At 37.1% G+C, this 24,723-nt stretch overlaps 1 protein-coding gene across 13 annotated transcripts in view; it reads left to right on the forward strand.

Moving 5' to 3' along the window:
• Nucleotides 1-24,723, forward strand: part of SOX6 (SRY-box transcription factor 6) — a 376,628-nt gene that overhangs the window by 221,173 nt on the left and 130,732 nt on the right. For all 13 annotated transcript variants that reach the window (XM_082317552.1, XM_082317544.1, XM_082317553.1 and 10 more), the window contains 2 exons: nucleotides 6,799-6,971; nucleotides 10,518-10,586. In XM_082317552.1, the coding sequence (XP_082173678.1) occupies nucleotides 6,799-6,971; nucleotides 10,518-10,586 (242 nt within the window). The remainder of the gene's footprint in view (nucleotides 1-6,798; nucleotides 6,972-10,517; nucleotides 10,587-24,723) is intronic.

A 24,723-nucleotide genomic window follows, 5' to 3' on the forward strand; every position in this document is an offset into this window, starting at 1 on the left:
ACTGTCTCCTCTGTTAGGCAAGATGTATGTGTGGACTGGATGAAAGCCTTAGTATGATCAAAACTAAACGGCAGTGGGTGCAGGATCCTGACGTTTGCTGTGAGACAGGCCAGCAGCTCAGTTTGCACAGAGCCAGAGAGGTGGCTGTGGTGATGGAGGTGCAGCTGCCCCTGTAGTCGTGGGTCGCTGCCTGCTCCCTCACCTGTCTGTGGGCATACTGACCTGGGAAAATGAAGGGTCATCATGACCTCGCTGAGATGATTTCATTTTCACTCAGCTGCCTCCAATTTTATAGCTAGTCTAGGAAATAGTCTGGCCTATGGTAAGTTCAGGATTGTACTAAAACTCTCCTGTTCTGTGAATCATATTGGTTTCAAATTGTTCCCACCTAAGAAATGGCTTAAGCACCTGAGGTTTAGTATATGTGAAACTAGGATGAATCCCGCAGATTGTCAGTAAAGTATTTTCATCCGTCTCATAAGCATAGCTAATTTAAGCCATTTTTTGTTTTGCTAAATCTGACAAACAGATTTTGCTCTACAGAATATTTTCAGTAGTTCCTAATATTAATTCCTGTTACTGTTTATGGACATAGGGTATTAATTTTTCCTTGCTCAAGGCTTAAAACACAGCATCATTTTGAGACAGAAGGGAGGGGGGGATCTCACACCTTCACAAGAGAAGCTATCTGCTGTGGTTTGCATGCTGGACATGTTTGCTGTGCTGCCTTCTGCACTGGGATGCTACAAAGCACAATGGAAGCATTTATAAAACTTTTTATTGACTAAAGACTGGACAGTAGCATATGGGAACATCAACAATTGCTAACTGATCAAGAAATAAAGAAATTCCAGTATTCTAGTGTTATAAAAAGAAGGGGAAAAAAAAGTCATTCAGAACTTAGTCATATTGGTTCAGCTGTTGTAACCAAAGACTGATAAGATAATAGAGGTCTTTGTGTCTGTTTTCTACTGAAATGCTTTATCTTTATGATGCACTTGGGGCCCTTTGGAGTGGAAAGCTTTTTAAACTGCTGCTGGAGTTAGAACTCAAATTAGATGCTATAGCAATGGCAAGGGGGCTCCTTAGTCAGGCAGCCCTCACAAAGTGACTTTTATCTCCGAAGCCCTTCCATTAGATTGTTACTTTCTTCTGTTTTCCCTGTTTATTTTTGTTGACTTTTGCTGCCCTATTTTGTGGCATTTAAAAGGTGACCCAATCAAAAAAGGGTAAATGCTAAATGCTGGACAGAGCCTGTGAAGTAGAGACATCACAGCCTATCTGATGTGTGCTGCAGACTGCCGTGTTAGACAGAATGGTTTAACCAGGTTATCTCTGGGCAGCTAAGATCAAACACACTTTCTTTTATGTCTAGCATTGTGTTTTTGCTTTCTTTTCAAACAATGTCCATAAAAAAAAAAAAAAAGAACTAACAGAGGAATTGATTCCTAAAGGCTTTTTTTTTTTTAAATGCTGAAATTGCTTAACTTGATTCAAAATCATTTTTGATTGTTGGTTGAATTGCTTTGGTTGATGATACTTTGGAACTGCAGTTATGTGATTTAAAGCCCTTCTTAGTTTCTGGCGAAGTCTGCATTTCTTTCTTGCATTACTGTCTCTTGATTTCATAAAAGTCACACTATGTGTTTATTCTAAAAACATAACAGGAGTAATCATTTGTGATTTATTAATTTGTATTTCCTGTAAGTATATGGGGCAAAAGTTAGTTTAGATGCAGTGCATAAACAAGGATGATATTTGTCATGCTTTACACTAATCACAGAATTCAAGAGAACCAATAATACTTTGCAGCTGTGTAGAGATTCCATGCAAAGATCTCAAAGCACTTCAGAAGCATTAACTAACCAGGCATAAAAACCTCTGATTGGTAGTGTTTTACTTTGTGTACACGTTGGGAAACTAAGGCAAGCACATTCAAGAACCCACAGTAATTTAGTGTCACAGCTAAGAATCCTACTTCGGCAAGCTTTGGATCACGCCTATAAATTTTTGGCTTATTTATGCCTCCAGTATTTTGTCTTTTATTCACTTGATAGAATATGTGGTTTTATCTTGCTTTCCCTTGCCGAGTGTCGAAGAGATTAGTTTAAATTAGACTATGTAAGTCTAGAAGTCTATTTTTTGTTACTCCAGCTTATTTTTGACCCTTACCAGCAGTTATTACTCTGCCTCTATCTCATGACAACTTACCACAAGGACAGTTCCAAATTTAACATTGAAAAGCCTCCTGTGTTTTTTGACATGCAGGTACATCTGTATAGAGACTGAATATGTAGTAATAGGTAACGGAAGTGTTTTAAGGCGGTAAACCAGAGATTGATATAGGAGCTATAGTTATATTATGTGTCAATGCTTACAGGACACTAGATTTTTAATCTTTTTTTGCAATGCTTAAAGAAACGTAGGTAGATAAAATGCAAGATGATGTTTATGATTTTTATTAAATGCATTCTATTGTAAGTTATACGATGATCTTTCTATTACATTGTGTACCAAAAATCATGTAATATTGTGATCAGTTTTAAAAGGTAGGTTTTTGCCACAAGCAAAATTCTTTCTAAATGTAATTTTAGACTACAAGTTGAACTCTTCTCTCTTTTTCAGCAGATTTATAGCTACTTCTTATTTTCTCACTCCTGGTTAGATTGACCTATGACCAAAATTTCTCAAAAGTTCTCTTTGATGCCTTAGTTCTGTTCAGTCTGACCATTTTATCTCTATTTGTGCTCAAATCTGTACAAAACTAAAGGGTAAAGCAATAAGCACACATGGAAAAATTAAAATATTGCTACAACCAAATTATTTTTCAGTTTACGATTATAAACACAAAGGCAAGAATATAGAACCAAAGGACTGTCACAAATAATAACTATTTTTTCTGAACTTTTAATAAGACTAACTGTTATATTTTCATTTTAAAAAGAAGTCCTTAAACACTATTGACTTCCCACCAACACTCAAAATTTTAAATACTGCTGGTAAAGGGAGTCAATGGATCAAATTCAGTATATCTGAAGTTACTGAAATAAAGGCCCCTAAGAAAAATGTGTCAATTTTAAAGGTCTTTCCTAACTGAAGACCATTTTGTGATAGAGCCAAAGGTTAATAAAATCAGTAGTGAATGTAGCAATTTTACAGATAAGCTATTCACAACAAGTGTAGTTACTTGAATAAAAAGCTAATTCAGTTCTAAAATGCCACATGCAGTAGCAGTGAATAGCTGCTTTTAGGTGCTTTCTAGAGGAGGATAAAATACAGAATCACAGCACTCTTCCAGCATCCCTGGCTGCCTGTAAATTGCTGTGAATGGGACTGTAGGCTGACAGGCTCTATTAAGACAAACTGCCTTTCTCATCGGAGAGATAAAATAAATCAGGTGTTTAGTCAAATTAAAATACTTCAGATGGAGCAGGCCCTGGGGAGCACTGATCCACCTGACAAATCTGAGAGAAACTCAAGACAGATGTGTTTTGGGGATAAGGAAGACCCCATGGAAAAAAAATGCACTGCTGTCTTTGGAACGAGAGAATAGGATTATAACAGAGAGCGAGTTGTGATATATAATATTTTATAGAAGCTGGCATATTTACTGTATGTTTTTTACTAAGCTTTTTGTTTTATCTGTTTTTATGGCAAATATATTTTACAGATAGCTATATTTTTATTTTATTTATAGGTATTTTTAGTCAGCAGCAGAAGTTTATTTACTGGTAATGAGTTTAGGAATCTCATTGCTTGCTACAGTAAGTGGATGCAAAACAGATGATGATGGCACACAGCTACTGATGACCTCTCTTGGCCCAGCCAGATCAGCTCAATCTGGTCTGCATTCTGAGCAAGTTGTTTTTTATTGGTATTTAAACTGTAAAATAATGGGTGGGATTTTCCACTCTAAAATTAAATTATACCTCCCCCCGACCCGTTCATGAACAACATTCTGCATCTTATGCTTTTTCTTGTCTTGAGCAGTGTTCAGTTAGGTGTTTTGCAGCTTCATGGAGGTCTCATTATTTTCCAGGAGCACAGTGTACATTTTGTGGTCATCAGTTCTATTCTGTTGTTGGATTACATAGCACAGTACAAATTAAAGAGTAGAGTACTTTAAATGGGGTCATTCATTTCAGATGTGTTTCTCTTGGGGGAAAAAGGAAAGAAAAACAATTACTATGAATTCCTGAATAAGAACTTATGCCTGTTATTGTATAAAACTCAAAAAAAAAAAAAAAAAAAAAAGAAAAAGAAAAAAAATGACCTTATAAACTTGCTTCAACTATATCAAATGGCTCTAACTAATCATAAAAAATCAATCAAATTTTGTAGCCTTAGCAGGCACTCTTTGTGGTAGCTTTCTACTCATATTATAAAGCAAGTACAAAGTATACAGAATAATATGGAAATGGAGCAGAAGATTAATATCTGCTTTGGGTGTGTAAAATATTTTATGACTGTAAGATCAGGGGCCTGCATTACAATGCCAAAGCTGCTTGACAGATGTGAAAGTCTCAAGCTGTGGTTTCCCAGGTGGCAGTGGATGGCAATAAGTATCATCTGAGGCAGCAGGTTGCTTCCCATTGGCTTTCTAAAATAGGTGGAGTGGTTGATCTCTTCTAGTCATGATGGGCAAGGGAACTTTTCTTTGGCAGAACAGTCTTTTTCTGTAAAAATGAATTTTAGTGTACAATAGCATATTCAAAAGCACCTAAATGACCTTTGATACATGCTGCAAAATCTTCAAGACTGAATAATAGAGTTTAAGAGGGTTAAGGTAAGTCTATACCGAAGTTGCAGATAATTGAACTGATGTCAACAGTGTGGAGCTCAGTACAAGCTAATGGATCCTGGCAAGGCAGTACCTTCAGTGCAGATATTTTCCTAGCCACATGCTTACTGCCTAAGCTTACTTTCAAAAATCTTTTTTTTTCATTGCTTTGAAACAGCTTTTTGCACAGAACTCTTTTATTGCTTCAGTCACTCATATCACACTAAGGTTTTGCAATAAGTTAGTCTGAATAGTAAAGTGTCCTTCAGGTTTAACTTCATGCATCCGCCATACTTCTTGTGACTAAGAAAATTGCTAACCGTTTCTAAAACTTCTACTACAACAGAAGTTACTGACTTTTCCTTGTCCGGAGGCCTGTGTCACATGTATACTGAATTAAGATTTGGCATTACAGGGTACTGAAACATTAGTTTGTTGCAGACTCTTTTAAAACGAAGATAGTTAATAGTGGCTAAGATATTGAATATTTTCAGTATTTTATGTTGTTAAATGTAAGTAAGAAATGTACAGAGAAACAGGTACCTTTTGTTTCTGGGAGTTTGCTTTGTTTAGAGTGAATGACTTAAGCCATGCAGGTTTTTTTTTTCCATAGAAAGCAATCATAGACAGAGGTTTTCTTGTATGCTGCTTTTGCAAATAAAATTCTGTTTAAGAACAACATTGGCCCCATCATAGCATGATGTAAGTAGCAGAGCATCTTGGGTTTGTGCCCTGCTTGGCAGGAGTCTGTTTTGTCTTCCCTCTCCTTATGAAACCTGTCAACTTCTTTCTTCTCTTCCCTAGAAGATATCCATCTTACTCCTGGGAAGAAGGTGGAGTCATAATTTTGGTGACAGTTTCTCCATTCCCTCCCAGGTCCTGTTCCTCACAAATTTTCTTCCTCTTCAAAAGTCCTGTGACTTCTTTATCACAATCCTCTATTGTGAGTGGAGGAAAGGAAGGATGTGAATACTGTCTCTTTTGTGCCACTTCTCATATCATTGTGGCAGATTACAGACCTGACTAGTTCTTGGTTTGGTTCGCTGCTTCTCTAACTCTCAGTTCTCCTATACAACATAAAATTACTTCATTTATCCCACTTCCAAACCTCTTTCAGATGCTCTTCCAAGATTCCTGAATTGCTATCTTACTGTAATTATACTACCTCTTATAGAGCTGTGGGTCTGAGATGCTACACATGGAAATGCAGTGTGTGGCTCGAATATAGGAGCTGACATTGCCATTTGTGACAGAGTAATATGTTCATACGTAAGATGGGATATTTTTGGATTGATTTGCAAAAGGACCCTGTACTCTCTACTTAGGAGACCCATGCAATTTGCCCATAAACAGACCATTAAGCATCATTAGTGCAAAGAATAAATGTACCGTAGTTTCATATTAATTAAGTGCTCTCTGTAGAGTAAACTTTGAAAGTTAAATGAAAATTTTTAAGCCATTTTCTCAGGTTAGCCATTTCTCTAAGGGACAAGTAGAGCTTATTTTTAATACGCATTCCATAACCAAAGCTTACATTTACCCAAATGACCTACCAGATACATGGCTATTTTAGAGAAATGATCAATAAACTATTAAACTGCTTCTTCCACTGAACAGCATCTTTTAATTTTTTTTTTAGCATTTTTACATACTTGGGGAAAAAACCAACAAAATATATAAAGTGAAGGAAAATTATATCTAATAAACTGTGAATGTATTTATCACACTGGGCAGATTTAGATGGAAAAGATACAGGGATTTGTACACAGTGCATCGTTAATTACTCCTGTCAGAAGAGAAGAAATACTCTATATCTTTTCTGCTCCAATTTTTGTTATATCCTCCAGTGCTTAGAGCACAGAAAAGCTATGTGCTAGGTTCTTTTGGGATTTGTTAGCAAAATATATATTCAAGCTGCCACTTGAAATAAGTATGATTCAGCCTTTTTTTTTTTGTGAATATTGCTTGGTAACTATTGTCTATCTCATATTTACAGTACATCTTTCCTGCACATTTAGGTACACCAGAAAGCCTGGCAGAAAAAGAGCGACAGCTCTCTACTATGATCACCCAGCTGATCAGCTTACGGGAGCAGCTCCTGGCTGCCCATGATGAACAGAAAAAGCTGGCAGCCTCACAAATTGAAAAACAACGGCAGCAAATGGACCTTGCTCGCCAACAGCAAGAACAGGTGAGGCTCCAAGAAAGAAACCTGTGAAAATGTTTCATGCAGAATGCTTATCATAAACACTGTTCTGCTTCGTGTTTCCTTTCATCTTTTTTTGATAAAAGAGCTTAAGTATCTTCAGAAATTACATCTTTTTCCAGAAAAAGGAAATATTATAGGACCCTGAGAAAACAAGTGGGTGTGGGCATTCAAATAATTCTTTCCTAGAAGAAATGGCATTTGATAGATTTCACAGTTCTTGTTTCTTGCACTGAGATGCGATTTTGGGAGTTACAAATAAACCAGACTATAACCATTATTTAACCCTTTCACTTTTTGACAAGAAAATAATTGAACAAAAAACCTTAAGCATCCTTAAACCTTCAAATATCTTCTACAAGTAAGGTTTGATTTGTTTGTTCATCTTGTGGGGTTTTTTTGTTTGTTTGTTTTTTAAAGATGCAGTTGTCCCAAGAGCTGTCCTTTTCTCAGTGTACAAAAGTGTAACAACAGTGATCCCTTAAACTAGTCCCCTAGGCATTAGATCAGACAGATCCAAATTAATGTGTGGTTTTTAGGAATCTGACATTATTACTAGAATTATCTTTTCAGTTAAATGTATTTTATAGGATATATACAGCAATATATGCTCTGTTGATTTTAATGAGTTGTGACGTCTGGTATTTTATGTGCTTGAGTATTTGCCCACATGTAGGAATATGGACTCATCCCCTAATGGAAAAATAACATAAAGGAACACTGTAAAAAATCAGAAGTTAGAATGTCATTTAGCCATCCAGAGATGACACAGTAATTAACTATTGACACTTGTGAATAAGCTAGCACAAATTAATCTTGACACATTTGCAGACGAGTGATATCTTACAGTGAACACTTTGTAATTATATTTCAAAATGAAAATTAAATGACACTTAAAACTAGGTTGTCATGCTCAATGAAGCGAGCATGTAGCTCAACCGATAGGCAAATAAAATTCAGAATTTGAGCCACATGGTGCTTGTGTACCCTGCTTTACTGTGTCAAGCCTATACATCAAGACTATGCTATGGTAATTGCATTGTGGGGTATTGGACACATTTTCTATCACAGTGCTGTTCCATCTAAGAGGAACCAATGACATTAGATGCTTCATGGTATATTTCTGGTTTTCATCAGGAAATGCCTGTTCAAATGGTACTGTATTGTACAGACAGCTACAAAAAGCTGTTCACAAACAGTCTGAACTCCAGCAGATCAGTGCCTTTGCACATGTAAACAAAGATCTCATCGTTGCCTTGGCTATAGCTTACCATGTTAAGTAGCAGCCAGGTCACCAACAGCTCCAAACAATTCTGGACATAGGATACTGTGTATCTGTGAAAAAAGATACAACACTCAGAAAGAATGACCCATGATGCAGCTCCACGCAGTGTCTGATTTCAATGTGAAATTAGAAATAATTCATTTCTGAAGCTGAATATCATGATAATCTTTTTATTACTTCACTGAGATTTTAGCAGCAGGGACAGCGTGGACATAAACCCGACAGAGCTTATCTTTAGTGACAAGCACTGCACTTCTAAGGTGGAATAGCACAATTGGTGTGTTACTCATTACAGAGAGTAACTCAAGCACTCATACAGGTTTTTAAATATTCTCTGTAGCGCAGTTACCATTAGAGTTGCTTTTCCAAGTGCTGGCCACTGATCTGACAATAGATGACCTGAGGTCCTAGGAGCTGCCCCTAGGTTACCTGGGTACACAGGCAGCTAGCTCTCTTTGAACTACCTTTTTCACAAGCAGACAAGGGCATGCTGCTTCAGTCTTCATTCACCATATTTTTATTGACTTTACTGGGAGATTTATCCAGAAATATTTGAACGCCAGGCTCATAAAGGGAGTTTGATCCCTGTTACAAGCATCAGTGTAGTGGGCTGTGATAGTTGCTTGATTCCTTTTCTGAGTGGCACTTTGCCTTGATCCAGCCCCAGAATCACACAGACCTCAATTTGTCTCTTTGAGGCCATATGCAAGACTTAAAATATGTATGAATTTTCTGTTGGTCTTCCATACAAAAGTGAATTTTAACTGTAGCAGTGAAAAAAAATGACAGAGCTATTTCCAGGTGACAAAGAAAGAGATTAAAGAAATGACAGGCTTGATCTCCGTGTGTGCACAATTACAAGCTGTTAATATGTAACTGCAGATTCCTTAGGAGTTAATCTGAACAGTTTGCACTAAAACTATGGGACTGTTTATTTCCAAATCAACCTTGCTACATTTCTGTAATTCTTTTATCATGAAAACATTTTACTTAGCTATCTCTGTTTATAACAGAGAGAGTAAGCATGCTTGGAAGATGGTAGGGAAGGAGACCAGGAGGGTTTTTGCCAAAACCGAAACAGTGGATCCAAGTGACCAAGCTACCTTTGTCACCAACTTCTTGCTGTTTTATGTGGTTCCTGCTCTAGATAAATATTTATAGGAGAGGAAATTATACTTAAGAAATGAAGGTAGCAGAAGTGCTGAGGCTGGGGTTTCCAGGAAACACAAATCTTGTCCTTGTTTCAGTCTGCTGCACAGTTGCCCTTTTAAAGCAGAAGTCCAGTTGTTCCCCCAGCTCCCTGCAGCTTCTCCCCCATAGCTGCAGTCCATGTTACCCATTGCAGGGGCAGCTCTGCGGTCTGAGGGCTGGATCCTATTTCCCTTCTGCTCTTGCATGCTGATTTTGGTTGGTTTGTGGGAATTGGAGGGGTGGTGGTGGTGGGTGTGTCTGGGGTAGATTCTCTCTCCTTAGTCTCTTATCTCCCTGCCCTGAACACTTGCTTCTCTCCATCTATATTAGAGAAGGGATATAGTGAATCTTACTGAATCTACCAAATAAGGGTAAGAATATCTACATATTTCACAGTGTTGTGTTGAGGATGAGTTACTGAGCATCAGGTACTGCTTTTACACAGAATGAGACCCTACTTCCTTGAGCAGTTCCAAGGAAGACTTTGAGATTTACAACAGAAGTAATGTGCTGCTCATTGTGAACGAAGTTAGAGAAGCTTGCCCTAGGAGCTTGTACTGAATAGCGAAACATCTATAAATACTAGCTAAGGCTCCAGTTCAGCAAAGCAGGAAAATGTGTGTTTAACCTTAAGCACCTGAGTAATCCCATCCCCATTCAGCAAAGCACTTAATTTTAAGCATGTGTTTCATTCCCATTGTAGCTAACAGTAATGCATCATAGTCAAAGATCACCACAGGCTTAAATGCTTTATTGAATAGTGATGAGATTATTCACATGCACACAGCTAAACCCATGTTTCTATGCTTTGCAGAGTTGAGGCCTAAGTGCTTAAAATATATATTTCTTACTGGCTAATTGGATTTTTATGTTGCATTTAAATTTAAAATGTTTACATCACATATACCGATACCTCTAACATATCTTTCATTTAAAAAAAATAAATTATGCTTAATAAAAATATAATAAAGAATAGCTAATAAGATGTTTTTCACTCATAATATTGAAGTTTCAATATTACTGTTTTAATTTAATGGAAATTTTATTTTTAATAGATTGCAAGACAACAGCAACAACTTCTGCAACAGCAGCACAAAATCAATCTACTGCAGCAGCAAATTCAGGTCAGTGTGTTTTATTGCACTCTTCTGATTATACTTAAATTCCATTTCTGGAGAGGGAAGGATCTAAAATAAAGCAGCCACATGCTTTACTAACAAGCTTCAGTAAAGGTGCTCTTCATGGAGGGTCTTCGTGTCTTTGAAAATTATTGTCAAACATCTTTTTGGTGGAAAGAGCTTTTCTTTAATAAGCAGAGTTTTCTTCTGAAAGTTACGAACTATTTCTTAAATCTTGTAATTTAATTCTGAAATCTGCAATCACTTTGACTTGTGTGAATAATTTTTTATAGAATTCCTTATTCTACAAAGGCAAAATTGGCTTTATAAGAAGGTTAGAAGAATGTTTTCCATTTCATTAGCTAAAGCAAGCAGCTATAGAATAGTATAATAGACATTGAGACAGTACTAAGTCCCTGGGACCAGTCTGCTCATGTAAAAAGACCCACAGGTATATGTGTCCCATGTACCTTTGGAGTAACTGTACCTTTGTGGATCTGGGAGTGTTCTGGAGGTATTCAGTTATCTGTACTTGTACTCGGAACCTGGTTGAACTTTGTGCAAATAGATGTGGGTAGGGAGTCACATGTAGGTAGGGGCATTGTTGACGTGACTGTATTACCTTCTCTGCTTCCCACTTTGTTTGAAAGCATTTCCATGGGCCTGTTCTTCGATTTAAACATTTTGGTTTGGTCTGACAGATGACTGTGCTGCCAATCATTTCTTATAAGCTTGGACTATCAGGTTTTTTTCTTAATCAGCTGATTGCCATGTTACTAGATGCTAAACTAAAGTTTTTCCTTCCCTCATCCCAAAAGAATGCTTGTAAATGCTTTTGCAAATATTGTAATTCAGTTTCAGTTACACTTTAAGGAGTTTAATTAATATATATAAATGTGTTGATACCTGGGATGAGAGAGACAATTGAATATTAAAGCACCATTATTGTCATTGCCTACTGGAAGACTGCATGGTCATGTTAGGTGTACATAAAGGATGGAAGAGACATAAGAATAGTGAAAGGAAACAATGCACCATCTTCTCTAAGTGTTATTTGCAAGTCTATCTTCAAAAAACAAAGAATCATGTAAAAAAATCTTTATTTGTCAAAAAAGCTAAGCATGAAACAGAGCTGAGTCTGCTAAACGGAACAGTTATTTGCATGAGAAATTTCTAATTTTTTAAATTCCTTTAAAAATTAAGACACAGAAAGAGGAATCATGACCAGGTAATTTTTGTTCATATTTGGAGAATGTAGATATGCTTTACTGGGAAGTATCCTGCTCTATAGTAAAAAGTTTAAAGGTACTTTATGTTTCAGCTCACTTAATACTTTCCAGTAGCTTTACCTTTCCACTGACTCTGGGGAAAAGCGGTTTTAGAATAGGTTGCAGGTTCATTTCAGAATAGGTTGCAGGTTCATTTTCTTGTTCATTCACAATTTTCCTCTTACATAGTTCTGAAGCCTCCACAAGTTTTCTTTCACGTCCTTTCCTAAACATATATACAAAGGAGTGTTTCAATGATTGTTCTGTTCATATGAGCTAAATTATTTCTTGGTGATCCTTCCCTATATTTGTTTCAAAATTCTTGCCAGTATAAGCTACTCTTATTCCACAGTTCCTCACTAGTTTGGCCTCTTTATTTATCCTTATATTTACGTAAATCTAATTAGTGTATTTGAGGCAGTGAGGACTGTTTCCTCTCCCAGCTTGTTAGCCAGATTGGTAGTGGGCATCTCATTGCCCAGGGAACATTGTTGACTCGAGTATGAAGCACTAGACCTGTTGAGCAGATGCCATCTCATACATACATTGATCTTACGAGGAGATTACTAAAAGAAGTTTGTTAGGAGATTGTTTCCTAGGCTAAACACCAGCTTACATAGTCCATTTGCTTGTAAGCCAAGTGGTTCTTCTTTGTTTATTTGTTCTTTCTTAATTCTGTGGCAGGTTTGCTAGCCAGGGGTTGCTCGGGAAAGAAGTTAGTTCCTAAGTCACCTCTGCAGTTCTTAATAGGTTTGTTGCTATTGAATTGATTATGAGTGTTGGAGTTTGTTGAGACCTGTAGCTCACTAAGGACTATAGGTGGGATTGAGGTAAACCAGGAGACAGGCGAAAGATGCAGTCCTGTGCAGGTTCTCCCAGGTCCCCTCCCAGCATCCTCCTAGGAAACCTCAGTACTGATACTGAAGTTGTGCTGGTGAGTCTGGGTGGAATTCATCATATCAAAAGTAGATAACTGCAGTGTAGACTCTGTCTCAGTTAATTATCTAGACTGTTTTTATAGTGAACAGAGAGAAGCAGAGTGAATAGTTTTAGGATGCAATTCATCTTGTCCTAAAGTAGACATTTAAAATACGTCAGATGAATTGTTCCCTAAAATGGCTGTTTCTCTCCATTAACTATAAAGGATATGGATGCCGATGCCTATAGTGTAGAGATCTGAAGTGAGATGAGGTGAATCACGCTCTCCGTGGCTTGAGGGGAAAAAATAATTTTCTAATAAACATTTACATTCTCAGTTTAGTTTTTTGGGCTTGGTAGAATTCGGAACTGCATCCCCAAAAACTTACTTGATTTTATTCAGAAGGTGAATTTGTTTGAAGACATTCTTGAGCAACCCTTTTCAGGAAACAGTGATTAGTTATATAAAATGGTGTGGATTCTTATCTATACTTTGTATGCATGGAAAAACAATAGTACTCTTCCCTGACACTCCCCTTTTGAAGAGATCACAAAATATAAGTAGCACAGGTGCCAGTTCCATCTGGGCATGGGCCTATTCATGGCACAGCTACTTGAAATAAGTACAGTATGTTCTCCAGGATGCAGGAGTGGGGCATTGCTGATGCAATGTTTTCATCACATGAGACATATAGTGTAACACTGTCATCTTCTGAGGTACAGTGTTAATTCTTAAACAATAATTTACGTGAATAAGTGCATCCAGTTTATTTAACCATTTAAACAATTTGAAATGACTTTAGATGGGGCTTACAAGATTTCTGTCAACCACATATAACAGTGTAAATAATCCATATTAAATAAAACACATCTTTCCCGGGATACCTACTGGGTTAATTTACTGAGAATTTTCATTATTTGGTATTTATTATTTACACTGTGTTGTATATTATTTGTTTATTTAATCATTTTAACACCTTATTTAATTTACTTTTTGTTTTGTTCTGTTTTTAAGACCATTTACTGGAGCACCTTACTCCACACTTCTTATACATCCAAAATTTTGTCAACAATCTATGAGCGAAGAAGACATTAGCTAGACTTAGCATATGAAAACAACATAAGTATTTCAAGAGTACTGAGGTCATTAAATGTTCTGCATAATCATCTCATGTTTTCTAAGTGAAGCTAATGTTACTTTCAGGGTGTGCATGTTGGGGACAGCAGTTTTGTCTGTTGGCTAAAGGGAGTGGGAATCTGGAGTTGTTCTCAGTTCTGTCTCTGATTATTTGAAATTTGGCAAATTGTTTCCTGTCCCTCAATTCAAATGTAATGTTTTGAGAATCTTAAATGAAAAATTTCAAATAAATGCAGTGTATTATTACTTTTCAGCTCATATGTTCATAATGTTCATAAACACTCTCCTACAGAGGTGTCTGTAGAGATGGGAGGAAAGCTAGTATGACAAATTAAGTTCATTCTGCAAAGCTGTGCAGAGAAATCATTGCTTTTAGTGGAAATAAAGTTGAGAAAAAACTGTAGGGCCAGTAAAATCTCACAGATCTGTCTGCAGGTTGATTCAGATTTTTTAAAAGAACTTTCTTTTTTGTTTAATAAAAAGTATCCGTTCTTAAAGTAAAAGGGACAAAATGAGACTATCTTAAGGACATCTCTTAGCCTGCGCTGTGAAAGTGAAAACCTCTAGTGATAGGGGAAAAAGCTGTTTAAAGGAGGAATTTGGTGGTACATCATGAAGATAAGACTACATTGGAAGAATGGAAGGCTTGCATCTCTAGGATGGTTCCAACCCTGAGAACTGCCTGAGGCTCTGAAATCCCTGTGAATTCAGTGCCTCATTGCCAGAATTCAGTCCTTTCAGAATGATGCTTGGGGACTGCTTCTGACCCCACCATGTCCAGATGAGGAAGGGGGGGATTCCACTGATGCTTGGAGCATGTTGCTCCAGGGTTTCCCTCCAGGGCATGGGGTGGGGTGGGGTGGATTTAAGGGATGAAATTTTGAGGACTTTCCTCCTCTGGTGGGCGGGCTTTGTTAGGGCAAGTCCTAAGTTGTGCCTGAAATCTTTAAAAGGGACACTGGTTGTTGAGCTTTTCTGCAAAAACTTGCAATGGGTATTACGGTGACAGCTGATCCAAACTGCTTTCATCTATTTCCCTTCACCTTATTCCTCTGTACTATCTTCAATGCCATTGCAGAGCATTTTGTTTCCTGTTTGAATCGCTATGATTTCCATTGCATAGAAAAACTGCCTTCCTCTGCTCTCATAAGTATTGTTTTAATTCAGCCACTAGAAATTATTCCTAATAGTAATTTTTTTCTAGTTTTAATCTATACATTCATGCTGTTGTAGTTTCATATTAATGTTCTTGCATTTTCTGTTTCAGTCAAAAAGAGTGAACATGATTACTATGATAGTAAACAAACAAAAGAATAGTAACATAAAAATTACAACTATTTAAACTGTCCTTGAATAGGAATCATTTGAATCATACTTAAGAGGCTGAACCAATGAGTCTCTCTTCTTATCCATGATTAACTACTGACAATTCTGGTACCTGGTGAGCTGAATAAGGACTATCTCTTTATGTGAAGTACATGTCTAAAGATCAGGAATAATTACATTCCACATTAGCCTTCATGGCCTCCCTGACCTGGTTAATTAATTTTTTGCTAGGATAATAATAGTAGAAATAGATTTAAAGATATGCTTTATCATTAAGTATGTAACTGACCTCCAATTTCAAGAGCTGAACCTTTCATTTATTGCCTTTTGGAGACAGGTTAAAGCTCCTTGCAGTGAGCTTGCTGAAAATGCACAAGCTGGAATCTAGTTATTGTCAGTTCAGTTACGTTCTCTGAGGTTGTCTCTCTTTGTAAACTGTATTTAGCATTGACAAGCAAAAAGCAATTGCAATGCTACTATCCTGGCACTAGGGAATATTCTCCCCATCTTTTGTTTTGTTTTGTTTTGTTTTGTTATTGATCATGAAACTGATCCCCTTCCAGCAAGCTCTGAACAGGACCAAATAAAGCCATTGAAAGCAATTTGATACTTCTATTGGCAGAGTACGCAGATCAGATACTCCCTTGAAAGAGAGCGAGAGTTATAAACAAAGCTTAGAAGTCTAGGAATAGCCCCCAGCTTCAGCAAACCCTTAAAATATTTTGTAATTGTATCTTCAATCATGAATCAGCCAGGAAAAACAGACCTTTTTTGCCTTTATATTTCACTGCTGTATGCTGTTTTTAATTGCCCACAGGCACACTGTTGTGATCTTCTTTGGAAGTTTAAAACAGGATAAAAATGCAAATCTAATCATTTCTTTTATCTAATCTAATTAACTTTTACAAGTAATGATAGATGCACTGTAGCCTGCATCAAACATTTTAATAGTGTTGTTTCTGGATTAAAGAATAGGTAAAACTACCGTAATTTATAAGCAGTCAAGATTATGGCAGTAGAAAATGTAAATTATTGTGGTGGCTTAATAAACTATAGCTGCAGTTTATTAATTTACAGTAGAAAGGATACATTTCCCTTAAATTCCAGTTTGCTTATGAATTAGTTCCCTGCTGTCATTAGTATCTTTTTTCTCTTTTTTATAAACACTTCAATGTTAAAAAAAATCTATGTCTAACTCCCTTCTGCAATGCAGTTGTGTGCACATGGAAGAGAGAAATGCTGTTATGTGCCTATAACTTGTAGCTGGCTGCTAAATCATTGATTCAAATTTATGGGCCTCTGCTGTAGGCGTGGCATCACAGCTTCTGTCCAGCTCATAACTTCCTTAGCAAAAATGGAAACTGATCCAATGGAGGACAGACAAATATGCTAAACATCAAAGTCAAATGTTTCATATATTATTTATTATTACATAGTGGCTTATTAATGAGTTCTAAAGTCCTTATTTGATTAATTACCCCAGCAAAAGGTCTAGTACAGGCTAGCTTTTTCCAACAAAAGCCATCTTTGTGGCTGGCTAGCTTGGAATTTTCTCTGTTAGCTGTGTGGGAAGAGAAGCAATGTGGGATCCTTACCTTCTCCCAGCAGTCTACCCTTTAATAAATATTCCAGCGATGCTCCCTATCCTTTATTCAGCCTCTTCCATACTAAAAATGCTTTGGCATGACAGCATGGTGGTGGCCTAAGCAAAAAGACACACTGTGCTAAAGGTTCACCCCTCCTGTGCTACTCCTAAGCTTCTGGTCTTGTATCTTGGTCCCCCATTTGCAAGGATCCTGCTAGCTGCTCTGCCCCTGAGGCCCTCAGCCTCTGGAAACAAGATTTATCCTAGCAAAGCAGAAAGTAGTTCTGGATTTGACTCTTAACACAATCCTTAAAACTGTATGCAGTCTTGAGGTGGGGGAGTGGGTTTTTAAAAATTTTTACTGTGACCTTCTAAGAGTAAAATTAGTTTTCTTGCAGTTTTCTAATTCACTATATGTTTTTTTTTTCTTTTAAATAGCTTTATTTCGCCTACCCGAGTCTAAACAAATTGTATTTAATGCAAAAATTAAGCCTTGTGTATCTCTTTCATATGACTTCTCTAATTATAGAGCAGTAAATGGTAGAATAGCATATGTTAGCAACATGAGCAGCAGTCTATGAAATGAGCTACAAGTTAATAAAATGATCTTGTGGTGGTGTTGGCCAAATGTTAGCACACATGTTTCGGAAAGTGATATTTCAACAGACTTGAAGAATAGGACTTTGGCACACGGGTGCCGAACATGATCTGATGTGTGGAAATTAGTTAAACCAAAGTAAATGTCATTGTTTCTCAGGCTCATGTTGGTGCAGAAAATGATAGTAGCTGCCCTCCCACTTTCCCTCTCCCACGTCTGTTTTAAAATTGGAAATGAAGGCACAGGCATCCATACTCCCCAGTTCAAGTACTGTTGCTGCGTTCGCTCTGGGCATGCTGCATTGCAATCTCACCGGTGGCTTTAGGACTTGTTCTCACCCATGCCTCTGTCAAAGCCAGGGGCTAAAATCTCATTGATTCTATTGAGCCCAAACACTTGTTCTACAGCCTTTGCTTACAGAAAGGCCTCAGATTTGAGCCCTGTTAATTAAGGGGCAGATTATAACCAGCTCCTGAGTAGCAGCAGAGGATCAAGCAAATGTTTGCTACCCACCTGTACTGCTGCCCAGGGGTCACTCTCAGCTGGTGGTCTGCCCGTTCTAACCAAGCGTGGAGCGACATGCTGTGGCAGCCTAGGTGCTCGCTGATCAGACACCCTGGTCTAGCTCCCAAAGAGCTTAACAGAAATTACTCCCCTCGGAACCTCCCCGGTGCTATTTCTCTGGTAGTACAGGTCTGCATCACCCCCTCTGTCAGCCTGCATAATGTAATATTTGCAATATTGCAATATTTGGAATAATGCAATAATAATGCAGTATATGCTCCAGGACAGAAAACCAGTTTCCTTCCTAAGTGGCATGTGCACAAACTAAAACGGATAACTGGGAGCAGAAATTGAGCCAACTGGCAGCCTACCAACAGGGCTGATCCTGTGAAGTCTTATTTGCTTGAGTAATACTTGCATAGCCAGTATTTGATGACTTGTATATCTACGTGTTACTCACATAAGTAGGCTTTGCGGAACTGAGCACCTCATATGAGGAAGGACTTACAATATTAGTATTGTGGCTGGAATATCAAAGATATAAATAAGGCAGGGGTTTTAGGGGATGTAATTTCTTTTATTAGACAAATAGATGTTGGTGGAAAAAACAGGCAACCTTTTGGGCACACCAGCTCTTTTTCAGGTCTTACATCAGTGTTACATTGAAATGTATCCCAGGACTGACAGAAACTGCTTAAGATATTGACCTTTCATTTCTAATTAGTTACTTTTTCAGTGATGATTTTTGTGATTGACAACCATGTGATGGTCAAGAAGGGAAACAATCAGGGTTTGCATTACTTTTTAAAAATGAACAAACAAAAAACGCACTATTTGACACACTCATCAGGAGATAGTGAATAAAGAAAATAGTTAATGAGTGTTAGTACTGAAATGACTTGATTTATGGAGATATTCAGATATACAGGCAAGACTGGAATGTGATGATATCAGAGGTCAAAATTTCTGTCTGCAGAAGCAGGTATTTGGAGGAAAATGATGAAGTACAGCCCTACATAAAAAGGCAAAAAGCATTTAGCAAATAAATCATAGACTCATAGAATCGTTAAGGTTTGGAAAGACCCTTAAGATCATCGAGTCCAACCATTAACCTAGCACTGCCAAGTCCACCACCAAACCATGTCCTCGAGCACCACGTCTACCCGTCTTTTAAATACCTCCAGGGATGGAGACTCAACCACTTCCCTGGGCAGCCTGTTCCAATGCCTGACTGCCCTTTCGGTGAAGAAGGTTTTCCTAATATCCAACCTAAACCTCCCCTGGCGCAGCTTGAGGCCATTTCCTCTTGTCCTGTCGCTTGTTACTAGGGAGAAGAGAGCAACCTCCACCTTGCTACAACCTCCTTTCAGGTAGTTGTAGAGAGCAATAAGATCTCCCCTCAGCCTACTCTTTTCCAGACTAAACAACCCTCAGCTCCCTCAGCCGCTCCTTATAAGACTTGTGCTCTAGACCCTTCACCAACTTCATTGCCCTTCTTTGGAAATTGTAAAGTACTTTTTGAAATCTCAAAGTAAAATTACCAGATGGACTAAATCCTGATCTAAAGAATCAAAATATGTTTTAGTTGTAATTGTGGGAATGCTCCAGAATGCAAGTGTATTACTTAATCGATCTGAGCATAAAAACTTATTTTAAATATATTTAATGTCATGACAGCAAGGAAGAAATAAATGCATTGATTTCTGAATGCATTCAGGAATTATGAATTCACATAAAGAAAGTAGTAGTATGTGCACACCAGTAAATGAGCAAACCAGATGCTCTTTAACATTTGGTATACATTTGATGGCATATATGTAAAAGTAAAGTGAATGAATATTTCTAATATTCGTTGTCTTATGCAACCAGCTAATCCAGATACTTGCAAAAATGTCAAAGCATAGATCTTAAGGAAAGGTGAATGGCCTTGCCTGGAATTTACCTATCTAATTTTAAAGTTGTTGTTAAAGTAAGGAAAAGCTGGTTTATGACTGCAGTTTACACCCTATCTCCTTTTGTCCGTTACATTAGAACCTTCTCTCTCCCCAAAATTAGATAATGTAGTGGCTTGTGTTGTATGCAAGAGTTTTGCTTGTTTGAAAGAACTAGTCTTTTATATAAATCTTGTATATATCTTCTTCAGCAAGTTGGGCATTTGCACAGCTTGGGTAAATTATGTCTATATTGAGAATCTAAGAAGTTACACAGTGTGCATTCCATGCTTGAGGGATGGGAAATAAAAATTGATATACTGTGCGGCACATGATATAACACAGTGAAATATCTTTTAAATTCCAGAGGGATGCACTGACATCACCACACTTAATTCACATGCAGTAACTCCCACAAAATGTTATTAATTTTAAATTGAAATTTGTAATCATTCAATAAAAAGAAAATAAATGATGTAAACAGCATACAATGGTGCATTATGAAATACTGAATTCATCTTATTCACCCACCCAAAATGACAGTATGTTAAGAAAACATTAAGGTTGTAACACCAAATAATAAAAGCAAAGAAATTCACAGTTGATGGTGAAGTGTGAAATCCATCTTGAGACACATCACAGCCCCACAGTACGGAAGGGCACTTCTGAGTTAGGGAACTTTATTTTAAAGTAACGTATTAGTCATTTTTATTCTGTAAATGAGAGACTAACCAGTTGGAGGAACATATAGTTAGTTTAAACTCTAGATCAGGTAGATAAATGAGTAGTGTGGGTACTTGCTACAGGTAACAAAATAAAGTTGATAGTGCAATGTATACCTAATAGCCTAAGCACAGACTGAGATTCCTTATTTGACAAAGAAATTTATAAAATATAAATATAGAAACAAACTTTTCTCAGAGGAGGAGGCATGGCACTTGTTTTTTGCTCTGACAATGAGTGATCTGTATGAAGAACTCTACTATCACATTTCTAGTTTTGCCTTTTCCATCTCATTGAATTTTATTGGTGATATATTTTCAGGATACTCATCTCCTCTGTAACTGCATATCTGAGTGTCTCATAACCTGAAGTGTATTATCCTCACAACAGTCTTTTGAGGCAGAATAAAAAGCATATAGATATTTGGGGGCATCTAATTTTAGATATCTAATTTGGGTGACTGAATTAGGACTTTTGACTCCATATATAAAGCAGTCCAGGTGCTGTGAATTACCTTCTGTTGATTAGACAACGAGGTTCCTAATTTAAGCACCTAAGTTAAATTTCCTAAGTGACTTGATCCAGTTCTTATATGAAATTTGACAGATGTGAAATCTGTGGTTTCAGAATCCATAGGGTGGTTCTCTAACATCTTGATCATCTTTTCTATCATGACTTTTTGTCAGCTTATCACTTGCCTTAATGTACTCTGATGGAGCTTTTAGTCAGAGTTGAATCCACTTCAGAAATATTTGTTCGTTCCTCTCACCCACTATGCTGCCTCAATAAAAACCATTTCAGCTAGCTTGAGTCTCCCATGTGGTTGAGCTGCTGACCAGAAGTATAGCCACTGTCATACAGAAAGAGGCAAGTGGAGAGACTACTCTCACTGAAGAAGTCTGTAGTTTCCCAAATCCATGTATTTTCCCTGCAGATATGGAACAACTTCCATGGCTGTGAAACATCCTTTGAACAGTGGCTTATTGTGGCAAGAAAATAATTTTTTGTTCGAAAAATGCCTAGATTTCTTATGGTGCCTTGCGCGTTTTGTGGGACATTCAAAAGACTTACTTGAAACAGCCATTAAATAATGTTTTTTATTTAATCAAAATGGCTGCTTCTAAATGGAAGTCTTGCATGCCACATTTTAGGCCAGAATATATTTTTACGGCCAAGTTATAAACCTCTGAAAAAGGGGGCTTATAATGGAAAGGTTGACACAACATTAATTTTAGTGTTGTAAACGCAATGGTATAATTTTGGAAAAAAGCCTTTATAGCTCTGCTAAGATATTAATTGCAGGAAATTACAGCATATCCTATTAAAGTATTATGTCAGTGGCATACATAGCATATAACACCTTTGCATATTCTCCCTTGTTTTCACGGCAACGTTTTGCATTTTGATCTGTAAAGAGTAGGTGGATAAAGTGGCTCAGAGTTTCTGATCATTTTTGCTCAAAGGGAAAAAACCAGCCTGGGTAATGCTTGCTTATGGTCTACTCTAGAAACAGATCTTCTGTTAACCAGGTAAATCCAACACGGGTATTGAGGAATGAACCAAATCATGCTGAAATTAAAGTTTTTCCTTTGTTTTGTGACTTTTGCACCAGGGATTTGAATTTGGACCCAATCCTTACTCACACAAGTTAGGTTTAGTCAGATTCTTTCCAGAATGACAACTACTTTTATGACAAACTTATTTTTGCTGATAAGGGCTTACTTTTCATTTACTTATACTTACAGAATCATTCCTAACTGTTACAACTGCATAGCAGACCCAGTCTTTTAACCTTTTTGATTTCTGTTTAGTTAATTATTCAGAAATGCAGTTTATGTATATATGGTGGAGGAGAAGCTGTAGATCCCTATTCAGTTGAACAATGCAGGTATGTGCATTGCATTGTACAGTTTTTTATTCCTAAGAAACACGTTATTTATTGCATTTCTTCCACGTTTAGGATTGCAGGGGCATGGTATAATGGCATCATGGTTTCTTTACAGGAATTTGTTATTATAACGTAATTATTTGTTAATATCTTAGTTTTAATATACACTGAATTGTCGCCTTTGGGTATAGTCTAAGGTTGGACTTTTTTCATCTGTGATTGCTATTTTTAACTAAGATGAACTACCATTACAATAGTTTCTTCTGACTATTGGATCTATCAGGACAAGGGGCCACGTCTGTGTGTTTGCAAAGCACCTCATATTGAGGTCATGATCCTGCCAGGCACTTTTCATTACTACATTGAAACAAATTTGCAGTGAAAAATATCAATAATAACAACATGCAGGTTTTTTTTTTAATATATAAGTGTGACCTGGAGTCTTGATATCTTATCTCTTTTCCCCTCTGACGACAGTGGAGCATGCTCTACACAAAAAAAGTCATGACTTTACAGTAGATGAGTTTTTAACAAGATGGGAGAAAAGGCCTTCTCAAAGACCCCACTGATATGCAAGTTCATTGGACTGTTGATGTCTCCCATTAATTGCAAGGCTTTAGCATATAACCATTAACTATATCTGGTTTTACTTATCAAATCCAGAACTGCTTTCTCTCTGCCTGCTGAGCAGGGAAAACTCCATGCTATACCAGTTTCTTTTTACTTGGGGCTCCCAGTATCATCAGGATTAAAGCTGTCAGAACAGTCAGCCCTCTTTATTTTGTGGTTTTAAATACAAAGCGTAATATTGTTGCTTGAGAAATGGCAAGCTTTCAATGTGTTAAAAATTGCCGAGTGGACAAAACAAAAAAAGATCCCTGTTAATAGCAGGCATTGAAATATTGCTTTCACCATTTCAGGGAAAGAAGATACAACTCTGCACTTTAATTTGTTTTTATTCTACACCACTAACATGTCTTCATTGGCTTACTCATACACTCAAGTATAAGGAAAAACTCATGCTCAACTTAGTGAGAGTTTTGCTTCATTAAATGCAGTGCAGGGTGCCATTTCCTCAGCTGGTGTTGTTTGTGTTCTCTCCACTTATGTCAGTCTAATACTAGAAGTGCAGAATTAGGCCCTCTTTTTAAAAACAAAAAGAGCTCACGTGGAAATGACAGGATTTCATTTTGCCTTTTTTTATTCACTGTAAAATACTCCTCTGCTCTGTGTGTGCACTTGTACTTGGGGATAATTGTGCCCACGCACCATTGAGTGCTCAGAGGTAGCTGGTATATTGTGTATGAATACTTTTGTCTTGCATAAGTTTACTTCAGTTATCACTTTGTGTGATTAATATTTTTATTTTAATCATCAGAGTCCTTTTTCTTTTGTTTTATCCAGGATACTATAGATGCATCTTTGTGATAACACTTTGTAAAGAACAAAACTAAAATTATTTCCTCATTATATTACTTTCCTGGTTGGTTTGTTTTAATTGAGAAAAGATTCTCTTCCTAGGCAAGGCTACACATCTGTCATTTTATTTACCCTGTTGTTTTACTATCAGTTGAAATATGCATATATTTCAGATGTAACTTCAGGAGGAACAGAATATACTAGCAATTTATACAATAGACACTGATGATTATTGGCCATTAAAAAGTAATAAAACATTTCCTGTGTGAAATAGATGTAGCATCAAATGTCTTTATTTCTGACAGTAAATGTTTCAGGTTTACTTCACAGACATTAATGTTATTACATAAAAGTAAAAACCTGGCTACACTCTAGCAAACATAGGTCACCTCTTAATAAATGAATGGAGTTGCAGGCAAAAGAAAAAAATACTTTGAAGAAAGTCCCAGGCTCATGTGTATATTAACCAGAGCAGATGAAATGATTTATTGGGTTTTATACACAATCTGTAAAGGGTAAGCATTGCTAACAGAATGAGTGGCAGCCTCAGGGAGCTGAGTAGCCCCCAGGGACCAGCCTTTGTTCCTCTGGACTTGACAGGCATGTGTCCCTGTTAAATGAGGGCTTAATTTCTCTCATATGTGCACAATTTCCAAGCTCAACAAAGGCAGCCAGGACTGGAGCTATTTAAAAGAGCCAGATCAGGAGGAAGCATTCCTGGAGAAAGGGGATGCTAAGGGGCTAATTACTCACCATAGTTCAGCAACTGATTTTTTTTTTTCCCTAAGCAATGTTTATTAACACGGAACTGCCACTTTCATTTTACATAAACATACATTAAAATT

The sequence above is a fragment of the Platalea leucorodia genome (genome assembly GCF_965183815.1).
Source record: "Platalea leucorodia genome assembly, chromosome: 7".
NCBI lineage: Eukaryota > Metazoa > Chordata > Aves > Pelecaniformes > Threskiornithidae > Platalea > Platalea leucorodia.